This window comes from Podarcis filfolensis (assembly GCF_964270895.1).
Source record: "Podarcis filfolensis genome assembly, chromosome: 10".
Taxonomy (NCBI): domain Eukaryota; kingdom Metazoa; phylum Chordata; class Lepidosauria; order Squamata; family Lacertidae; genus Podarcis; species Podarcis filfolensis.
In genome coordinates this window covers 60,661,146-60,672,640 of record NC_139612.1, presented here as the reverse complement: position 1 = coordinate 60,672,640, position 11,495 = coordinate 60,661,146, and the positions used below count along the sequence as shown (strand labels likewise).

Sequence of the window (11,495 nt, the reverse complement as noted above, 5' to 3'; positions counted from 1 at the left end):
TTTGTCCTTATTTATAAACCACTTTGAGGGTTTTTATTATATTTTTATTTTTACAATGAAGCGCACTATAAATTTTATAAAATAAAACAAAAAGATTTAAATTTTTTTTTTAAAAAAACACCCAGTTAAAACAATGAAATCACCAGTTCAGGGGACGTTCAAAAACTAAGGAGGTCAATTTCACAGGATGAAACTCAATTTCACTTTCTTCTCCCTATGTCATTTGAGGAAATATCCATCTCGTCTCTTAACAGGCAGGGAGGAAACTGACCAGAGCAGGTTCTTGTTTGCTTTTTGCCTGTTTCATACCGTTGCAAAGAGGAGAGAGTGATCACAGGCTTGGACGGAGATGGGAGAGATGTCTCAGTTCCTTTCCTTGCCAAACAGACACACACACACAAACGAAAAACGCAGGCATCTAAGGGTGGGCGGGTTCTTGAACTGCATTGCCTTATGATGCTCCCAGTTCGCCCTCCCTTGACGTCCTCAGCCCGGGAGGCTAAATAGAAGAAGTTGCAGGCAGCGGTCAAACAGCTCCAAATTGCTCTCTGGGGAAGTAGGCGAAGTGCGTAAAGACGAGGGGCCAGGGCGCAGAAGCAATAGGAACAGACTGAAGTTGCGCCACCCGCGAGCGCATCTGCCCTGCGTGGAAGTTTGTGGTTCGGATCGCTTTAAGTGCCTGAATAAAATCAGCCGGGGGCCGGGCTGCTTTTTCAAGAATGAATGAAATGAAAGTAGCAGTTTTGGGCAGCGAAGGAACAGGCAAATCTGGTAAGGCTGCCCTCTGTTTGATCTCCCTTTTCTAGCTACCTAAATTGCAGTTGTATATCGGTTTACAGGCACTTTGGGGTAACTTTAAAAAACTACTGGAGTTCTCCATGTCTCTCTCCCCCCCCCCCAACGCTTTTTTAGCTGGGATGAGGGATTGCTTGGTGTGTTTGTGATATAATCTAAAGTTTACACGAAGTTTATAGGATAAGATGCATGTGTGTGTGTGTGTGTGTGTGTGCGAGAGAGAGAGAGAGAGAGAGATATTTTGTTTCCCATTCTTTTGATATACGATCAAGTGATATGTGTCCAAGAGCTGTCTTTATTTATTTTGCGCAAGAAAATAAAATTTTTTCCATATACCTCATCCAAATTGCCAACATTTCACAGGCCCTGCTTCTGTCCTGTTAACCGCATTTTGACATATGTATTTAGAAAGTATCTGTATTTATTTATGTTATACGTTTTTAAAAATTAAAAATACTCTTCTTTCAAAATACCTACTTATGGTTGCCATTTTCCTGCCTCTGCTATGCCTTTAACAGCACGTTTGTATAGAGCAGTGAAACCTCTGCCAGTGTATATCTTCAGTACCTAGAAAAGTGTTGGCTGCTTAAGTTCTAAATGTCATTCTTCAGGCACAGGAGGAGAACTGGTTAAAAAAAAGTTAGCCACTTTAGCTCATGTGAGGCGGTGTGTGTGTGTGTGTGTGTGTGTCCAGAATTCTGGGATGTCTTCAATTTGAAACTTCATTTTACAAAGCAGCATTTGAAGCATTCCAACAGCTGAATTTGAAACTGCAAAATTGAAATTGGAAGTTCAACCTTTGAATGGTACATTTTCTTTTTCCATTTTTTAAAGAAGCACAAACTCTCTAATGCTGTCAGTTTAGGAATATTTACTTGAGCCCATTCTTGATCTAAAACAGACTTAACTTCAGAGTTAACATGCACAGACATCTCAGTGCATCAACTTTCCAAATGTGCCATTTTGATATCTCACCTCTCCCGACCAATAATTTCCAAAACTATGCCATTGGCAATGTTCTCCAAAACTAACTCTAGAGTCTATAAATCCAGATTTGCGCTAAGATCTGTAAGCTATCCACTCGCAATAGCCCAAATATTGCTCCAGGGGTTCCTTAAGGATGCATTTGGGATTCACCCAGTGGCACCTCTCCAGTGTAGAGCCATTAATTAAATGTGTGGGAGAATTATCATCATCAACAACATCATCCTATTTTGGCATGAGAAACCCCATTGCTGATGTTGCCAGCTTGTTTTGTGCAGACATGATGAGATGATAGGGTAGCCATTTTCAGCTATCTGAAGGGATGTGTCACATGGAAGATGGAGCAAACTTGCTTGCTGTTGCTCCAGATACTAGGACCCGAACCAATGGATTCAAGTTACAAGAAAGGAGATTCTGACTAAACATTAGGAAGAACTTCCTGACTTGACAGTGGGATAGACTACCTTGGAAGGTGGTAAACTCTTCTTTATTGGAGACTTTTCAACAGAAGCTGGATGACCACCTGCCAGGGTCTGTAACCTGTCATTCCTGCATTGCAGGAGGTTACGCTAGATTACCCTAGTGTATCCCTTCCAACTTTGCAATTCTTTGAGTCCTGCTATTGTCCCAGATGATTGGTGGCAGAGCTGAATGTGCTTCTAGCTTGAGGAGTAGATCTGATTTTCTGATTGCTGACATAGGATAGATGTGCCACAAGGGTATTTCTGCAGTGCAGCTGACTAGCAAGACTAGTCTTTATTTTTCACATTTCTCTCTTAACGTTTCTCCCAAGGAGCTCCGAGGGGCATGACATCCCTGTGAAATAGTTAGTTGGGCCAGAAGATGGTGACGAGCCCAGGGTCATTGTTGAGCTTGATGGCTAAGCAGCCATTTGAGCTTTTTGGTCCCCCATTCCACCACACTGCCCACTTTTACTGTTTCATTTTGACAATGAAACTCAAAATTCGAGTCCCAGGGGGTATGCAGGTGCCCAGGACATTGTCTGAAGGCAAGTGATGCCGCACTCTTGTGAAAGTGAAGCAGATAGCAGTCTGAAGAGTTTCTGGATGAGAGATTCAGTGGGTTTCCCATGTTTAACCATCTTGAATTCCACCAAGGGAGAAAAGACAGACTTGAATGACATTCATAAATGAGTGTTAAAAAGTGCCTCTTCATTCTTTCCTCTTCTGCACCAAGTCCTTCCTCACCAGGGATCCATTGTTGGTCTCTTCAGCACTAGGGACCAATTAACTGCCTGGAGCATCTTGCTTTTGTCTCCTTTTCCAGGAAAGTGTCAGTACATTCTGTGGCCAGGCTCCAGCAAAACTAAGTCCCATTGAAAACAAAGGCAATTGTTAGTTGCAGCCAACTTTCTCCATCCGTGAGGTTTAGGGAGATGGGGATTTATTGCAGTGTCTGTCCTGCAGATGCACACAAGTCCACATAACCTAATTGTCATCAGTGTCAGCCCACACTTTTGTGCCATCATGGGGCAGAATGAAGCATCTGTTGCTGGTAACTACGTATGTCACAAATGAGAAGCAAATAATTTATTATTGTATTTATATTTCCAGAAATAGATGCTTGTGGAATTTCTGTCTCATTGCCAACTTTGTGGGTACTGTGCACGTTGCTGTCCTGCCTCAGGCAGCAAAATGTCTTGGGCTTGTCCAACAGGCTGAAGATCATTTCTCATGTCACATTTTGTTCCTCTCATTGCAGCCCTTACAGTACGCTTTCTGACCAGGCGCTTCATTGGAGAATATGCTTCTGACTCTGGTAAGCCTCCACTAACTTGGAAAATCTGGATCTACTTTGCCTCTTAGGTCCCATCTGCACTATGCATTGAAAGCAGAATCATAGAATTGTAGAGTTGGAAGGGACTCTGAGGATCATCAAGTCCAACCACCTGCAACACAGGAGTAGGGAATCGAACCTGCATCCTTGACATTATCAGCACCACGCTTTAACCAACTGAGCTATCCAGACTGACTCATACCACTTTATTTATGTATGTATGTATGTATGTATGAATGAATGAATGAATGGCATTTATATCCAACCTTTTTCCTGAGGAACTCAATGTGGCATAAATGATTGTCTTCCCTACCATCTTAGCCTCACAATAACTCTGTGAGGTAGGTTAGGCTGAGAGAATGTGACTGGCCTAAGGTTGCTCCATGAGTGGCTGAGTGGGGATGTGAATCCTGTTTTGTTTTGTTTTCCCCATGAGCAGTGGCAACTCTATTTTTTGTTTTGTTTTTACACTCATGATCATGTGTGTCCTCCTTCTCTTGTCTCACAGAGTGCATCTATACAAAGCACGTTTGTCTGGAAGGAAAGCCGATCAACCTGGAAATATATGATCCTTGTTCACAAGTAAGTTAAAGAATACTGCCGACACCATGCTCTGATGTTGCATCATGTCACATCACTCTGAAGGTCTTTTAAGTAATGTTGGGAAATAAAGTGCAGGTGAGGGGGCTGCGAGATCCCTGGGTCTAAATTGAACCCCTAATTAAGATTCATGTCTTCAATGTCAATCCATTTTGATCCAAAAAGTGGTCCAAACATGGTTTGTAGTTGCGTGCTCCTTTCTGGGATGCAAATAATTGAGAGGGTTGGGTTGGTGTTGGTGGAAACCAATGGCTGGGATCAAATAATTATTTAATTGCATCCATATTCGCATCCCATAGCCCATAATCTGCTTATGCAATTCACTGCCACGTGATGTTGCAATGGCAATAAGTTCATGTGCTGTTTATAAAAAGGAATTAAGCTGATTCTTGGAGGATGGTGCTGTCAATGGCTGTTCCACTTAGGTTCCAGTTAGTTGTGATATTTCTGAACACCAAATAACAGGGGAGAGCCCAGGGGGGCTGGTTTGCCCCTGTTATAGACAGAATATTGGGCTGCATATCAACACCATATAGGTGTGTGCAACAAAGGTTCATGTGAACTTGCATGGATAGTTGGTCTGGACCAACAAAGCAGTTATTGTGATTTTATATGTGTTTACATGCTAATAATAATAATAATAATAATAATAATAATAATAATAATAATTTATTATTTATACCCCGCCCATCTGGCTGGGTTTCCCCAGCCACTCTGGGCAGCTCTCAAGAGAATATTAAAAACATGATAAGACATTAAAAACTTCCCTAAACAGGGTTGCCTTCAGATGTCTTTTAAAAGTCAGATAGTTGTTTATTTCCTTGACATCTGATGGGAGAGCGTTCCACAGGGCGGACGCCACTACTGAGAAGGTCCTCTGCCTGGTTCCCTGTAACCTCAATTCTCATAGTGAGGGAACCGCCAGAAGGTCCTCTGAGCTGGACCTCAGTGTCTGGCTGAATGATGGGGATAGAGATGCTCCTTCAGGTATACTGAGCCGAGGCCATTTAGGGCTTTAAAGCTCAGCACCAACACTTTGAATTGGGCTCAGAAACATACTTGGAGCCAATGTTGGTCTTTCAGGACCGGTGTTATGTGGTCTCGGTGGCCACTCCCAGTATCCCCCTTTGTTCTGCTTACCTCAGCTTCTCATACTTCACTAGAAGCAGCTTTCATAGGATATTGTTAAAGGTGAGAGTTTCCAGGGCAAAGTATCTAAAATTCAGCGCTTGCAGTCATTAAAGTGCTCTATGGTATGCTATGCTGACGCATCCTTTCACACGATGGGTCTGTTACCTTCCAGCCTCGACGGGGGAAGTTGTCCCTCACCGATGAGCTCCACTGGGCAGATGGGTTTGTGGTCGTGTACGCAATCAGTGACAGAGCCTCCTTTGCCTTTGCGAAAGCCTTGCTGTACCGGATACGAGAGTGCCACATGTCGGGCTGCAAAAGGTAAGCCCATCAATGGCTGGAACTAGGAATGTTGAAAGGATTGTGACAGCCATGAGAGAGTCTGGTTATTTCTTATAGTTTCCATCCTGTTGAACATATCTGTACTACAGGGACTGCATTCAGACAGCTCTTTAGTCTTAGGGTCCAAATCTATGATTCCCTTATCCCCATCCTTTTTACACTTTGTGTAATCTTTTGCATGACATAAGAGCCGCTTCTGCAAATCTAGTAGAAATCTTGTGCTCATTCTCAGGTTAACGACTTCCAAAAAAATCTGTTTGTGACACTGTTAACCTGGAAAATCATGGGTGTTTTACACTGTAATCTTCCTGTTGTCTTTGTGGATCACAGCACTGCCACCCAAGCAATGAAATTTGTGTTGCCGTTCTGGCATATAGGACTTTCCCATAGTTTTCACGGTGGGAACAGAAGCATGCAGGCACCCGAAGAGTGGAGACATGTCCCATTATGTCTGATGTTGTGTCATACCATGCCCACTGGGTATGAATGAAATTTAGAATGACATGAGGGTATATCAAGCCAGTTCCATAATGCAACAGGTGACACACTGTAAAATGATGGTTAGATGCCAGGACAGTAGTCCTAGCAGTATAACCAGGGGAACTAATGCAGTAATCCCTATGTCTGAATGCATCCAGGGTTTTGCTGGCCTAAGAGTCATTCCTTTTTCCCAAGAAGCCCTGGGAAATGGAGTTACATGAGGGTGGGAGAAGGATCCCAATGGAGAAATCTAAAGCATTTCGCCAAACCAAAATCCTAAGATTCAGTTCAAGCAGGATATTTCTGATATAGGTTTGCAGTGCAGGTAAGGCCCTAATCTCTTACATTTAGCATGCAAAACATGAGCTGAACCATGTTCTTAATTTGTTTCTTAAGATTTAGGTGCCGCCTTGCAAACCCATTATCAGTGGGGCTTAAAATTGTATTGGTAAAAACACCACCAAATTGTCTGGTCCGTGTAAATAAGCTAAAGGCAGTACTTCTATGCAGCATAATGACTACTTACACATTCCAAAAATGGAGGAAACGCATCATCAAAGGAAGGACATATAGAGTTGCATCTGCTAGCTTATAAACACATTTAGAAATTAATACAGTGGTACCTCTGGTTACAAACACTTTGGTTTACAGACTCGGCTAACCCAGAAGTAGTACCTCGGGTTAAGAATTTTACCTCAGGATGAGAACAGAAATCACGCGCTGGCAGCAGCGGGAGGCCCCATTAGCTAAAATTAACCTCAGGTTAAGAACGGTTTCAGGTTAAGAATGGACCTCCAGAATGAATTAAGTTCATAACAGAGGTACCACTGTAATAATAATAATTAATAATGACACAAGATAGAGGATCTGTAAAACAGGACACAGGGCTACCCTATGTAACATAGAAAGCCATTGTGGTTTAGTGGTTAGTGTTGGACTAGTTCCTGGGATTCCAGGGTTCAAATCCCTGCTCAGTCATGAAACTCACTGGGTGAACTTGGGCCAGTCAAAGTCTCAACCTAATGCCACCTTTAGCTCCTTGGACAATAGAGGGAATATAACTGCAATAATAAATAAACAATAATAAGCAACATCAGAATAAAATGATCAACAAATTGTGTTTTATGAGTTTTTCCTCTCCTCAACTCTCCCTCAGGGCTGCAGACTCCACTGTCATTTTAGTTGGGAACAAGCAAGATTTGTGCCATATGCGTGAAGTTGGTTGGGATGAAGGGCAAAAGTTGGCCCTGGACTACAAATGCCAATTCTGCGAACTGTCTGCGGCGGAACATTGCCAGGAAGTGGCAGCCATGTTCACCAAAGTCCTGAAGAACGTCACCTCAAACGCTAAGGGGAAGGAGAAAAGGAGGCCTAGCGGGTCAAAATCTATGGCCAAACTGATCAACAACATGTTTGGGAAGAGGAGGAAGTCTGTTTAAGGGATGGTCCTCCAGCCGTGATCAGGGCAGGAAGAAGATGCACACAAACGAAGACCTAGTCAGCATGGAGATTTTACTCCAGTGAATTTCATTTCTAAAGAGCTTCATTTGAAAGGAAGCCATAGAGCAATATTGAATCATTCACACATTGCTTGAAGTCTGATGGATGGTTGACTCTCATAGGGAACTGTGACCTGTCTCCGCTGAAAAGAGTTGTATTTGAGTTGACACATAACACAAAAGTTCTGCCTGCAGTGATTGAAATATGATGGCAGATCCAGACATGCACATTTTTTGCTGCTACCACCAACGGGTAGGCAAGAAGGCTTTCTTGACCCAGCTGATGTTAGTCAAAACTGAGTCCAATTGAAAGCAATGGGACCTTAGCTAACAGCAGAAAATGACATTGAGCTGGACTTGGGCTGGATCTAGACACATCAAAGAAACGCTTCAGAAAAATGTGTTGTAACCGTTATAATGAGAAATCGTGATGGCAAAAATGGAACTCCACAGTGCCATCTGGTGTCACAGTGTTATATTGCGTGTAAAATGCCTACAAAATGCTTTTTCTTTACCAATCTAGCTAAGTCCTAGGACCAGCATCAATGTGTCAACAAGGCTGGGAAGGATACATCGTGTGGAGACTAGGCCCCCATCTGCACTATATATATATATAAAGCTATATCATAGCACTTTAAATAGCCATAGTTTTCCCCAGAGAATCATGGGAACTGTGGTTTACTAAGGGTGCTGTGAGTTGTTAGGAGGTTAGGAGACCCCTATTTCTCCTCACAGAGCTACAATTTTCAGAGTAGTTTAACAGCCAATCTCTCTTTTCAATAAACTCTGGGAACTGAAGCTCTGTGAGGGGAATAGTGGTCTCCTAGCAATTCTCAGCACCCACAACAAACCACAATTCGGGGCATTCTTTTTTGGGCGGAAGCTTTAAATTTATAGTGCAGCCCAGATTGCAATAACTCTAAATCCTTAGGGTCTGCTTTTGTCCTGACATTTACTTGTTCTATGGATTTAACCTAACAGCTTCCCACATCTCTTCTCCATTCGTGTTTCTGTTTATATAGACCTATCTAGCAATACAATCCTATGTATGTCTACTCAGAAGTAAGTCCTGCCTTGTCCAGTGAAGCTTACTGTCGTGTATAGGACTGTAGTCTAAGTCTACCTAAAACTATGTATGGTTTACTTCTACTTAAAGCTTCCAGGTAGTCCATATTATCAGCAATAATTGCTTTTCTTACAATAAAATATGCTAGTGTCTTTCAGAAGTATTGCAAGCAAAGACCCAGGGCACAAATTTGTTCCAAAATTTGCATATGCTCATTTCTATGCGTAAATGCAGATTTTGGTGTCTGAGCAAAATAAGAGTGCCCGGGTTCGTGCTGAGGAGCCTTGTGAGCAAAGTAAAAAATGAAATTAGGCTTTAAAGAAAGTGAGGAAGAAGCACCCAACCAACATAAAATGGGAGCTTTAACTGAAGTATGGGAATACCAGAAGACTGCAGAGTGCAGACCACTGGTCATATGATTTCTAGAATGAACGGATGGACACTCACAAACACCCCTTGGTCATCTCAGGGGAGTTGCAAGCAATGCAAAAACCCTGCACCCCAACCCTGAAAATTTCACCACCATTTTCTTTCTCCTTTGATAATCACTAAGTGCAATTGTTTTATCATCCATTGATGGAGTACGGCTTTAAACAAGAACTTGCGAGAGAACTCTTTTATGCAGCGTTAATCCATTCTGCCTTTCAACACTGTTTTATTATTGCATTTTATGGCTTTCGGGCCATTTTTGGATTACGTTTGTTGTTTACTGCCCTGGTTATTTTTAATTAAGGGAGGTTTATAAATAATAAATAAATAAAGGGCAGAGTGAACTGGTGAGAAAGAACCCTAAGATCTTACTTGGAAACCTTTTCCTCCGAGTTGCTTGGCAAATTCTCAGGAGCAGTGAAAAATAGATAAAGCCAATACATTTGTTGCTTGATCGGGGGAGGAGAAGTTGGGTTTTATTGCTCCCCACAGCAACCTTTTAAGAAAAAAAAAATACCCAGCTCTGACTAATGCTGACATTGTAATGCCCTTCACACAAAACTTGATATTCTTAACTGGTATCCTTGTGTGCTGGGGTCTCAGTTCCGGGGTGTGTGTGTTAATTACCGTATTTTTTGCTCTATAAGACGCACCAGACCACAAGACGCACCTAGTTTTTGGAAGAGGAAAACAAGAAAAAAAATATTCTGAATCTCAGAAGCCAGAACAGCAAGAGGGATCGCTGCGCAGTGAAAGCAGCAATCCCTCTTGCTGTTCTGGCTTCTGGGATAGCTGTGCAGCCTGCATTTGCTCCATAAGACGCACACACATTTCCCCTTACTTTTTAGGAGGGAAAAAGTGAGTCTTATAGAGCAAAAAATATGGTGACTGTTCTGTCTTTCTCGATGGAAAGACAAGTTTGCAGTGTAGAGGGAGATGGTCACTGAGCATAGGATCACTATGTGGAACTCAACCACGTATGGCGTCATTTTAGTGGGAATCAGAATACAGTCCACCACACTATTTCCCTGTGGGGAGATGTAGGTAAAATTCCCAGAGCCTTCCCAGTCAGTTAACCCATTGAGCCAAGGAACAAACAGCAGCAGAGAAAACATGTTCTCCTCTTTACTTTCAACTTTCTTGGGCATATGAAACTAATCACAATTATCTTGAATTTCTGCTTATCCCTCACAAAAGAAGGGCATTTTCGCTGGCCGGGTTTAATTCAAATCCATCAAACCTCCTTTGGGGAAGGTTCTCGGGAATGGTGGAAGGAGAAAGAATTTGCCCATGTGAAGACCACCTGCTGGAAACTCTTACTCATATGGTTCTTAAATGTAAACTATATGCTGATCTCCGCCAGCAGTTTCTAGATCAACTCTGCATCCCCAAATGGAAACCAGAGTTGGAGGTCATACATTTTCTATTACTGGGGAATGATCAGGAGCTCACCAAGTTAGTGGCTAAGTATCTTTATTTGGTTTTTTGTCACAGAAACACTTTGCAGATGTCTGAACTCCCTGGAGACCTAGAGATGTAACGTTAGACTGTTTTGCCTCTTTTCATTTGACAAATGTTCTGTGACATTGGGGAGGTGGTAATTCTGTATTGATTCACTATGGATTTTTGTATGTGATGCCAATAAAAGGTTTGATGATGATGATGATGAAGATATCATCCTAAAGTCAAAGTCTTTTGCTTAGAAGTCATCAGCCATACAAATATGGTTTTGGTCACCTCCTTGAGATTTACAGATGTTAATGTCCTCCTGAAGTATGTTCTGGTCCTTTGGAACTTCACAGAGAGACAATCGAACTGGCAGGGGGCACTCAGGGTAGCTAAGCATCTAACACTTCAATACTGGGACAAGAGGTCTGCCCCTAGCAGTTGACAGAAGATATGATTCATCTGGCAACTAAGGATGGCGGCCTTCCGCAAACACAAGAGAAATGGAAGTTTTCAGATACAGTGGTACCTCGGGTTACATACACTTCAGGTTACAGGCTCCGCTAACCCAGAAATAGTACCTCGGGTTAAGAACTTTGCTTCAGGATGAGAACAGAAATCGTGCTCCGGCGATGCAGTGGCAGCAGGAGGCCCCATCAGGTTAAGAACAGTTTCCGGTTAAGAACAGACCTCCAGAACTAATTAAGTACTTAACCCGAGGTACCACTGCACATACTCTCCTTCTCAGATTTATTTGCTTGAATGTCTGGGCAACGGTTTGGTCTGCACCATGACCTGCTTCCCCCTCACTCCTCCCCAAAAATGTATGTACAGAATGTGTTGATTTGATTTATTATGGCTTATTTTTCATTGTTTAACTATTTGTTTTTGCTTTGGGGCAGAAATTCAATAAAATTCAAGTTAAA

At 42.3% G+C, this 11,495-nt stretch overlaps 1 protein-coding gene across 3 annotated transcripts; it reads left to right on the top strand.

Moving 5' to 3' along the window:
• The first annotated feature begins 375 nt into the window (after positions 1-375).
• RERGL (RERG like) lies at positions 376-10,789 on the top strand. Of its 3 annotated transcripts, none has more exons than XR_014538779.1 (6): positions 376-771; positions 3,502-3,558; positions 4,085-4,158; positions 5,480-5,628; positions 7,286-9,179; positions 9,995-10,789. XR_014538779.1 is itself a non-coding variant. In XM_083573189.1 (6 exons), the coding sequence occupies exons 2-6, from the start codon at positions 720-722 to the stop codon at positions 7,566-7,568; spliced, it is 615 nt and encodes a 204-aa protein (XP_083429315.1). In that variant the 5' UTR covers positions 376-585; positions 626-719; the 3' UTR covers positions 7,569-10,789. The 3 variants fall into 3 exon arrangements, 2 of the variants coding, with proteins under 2 accessions (XP_083429315.1, XP_083429314.1); XM_083573189.1 differs by having other exon boundaries at positions 376-585; positions 626-771; positions 7,286-10,789; XM_083573188.1 differs by having other exon boundaries at positions 7,286-10,789.
• Positions 10,790-11,495: the final 706 nt, after the last annotated feature.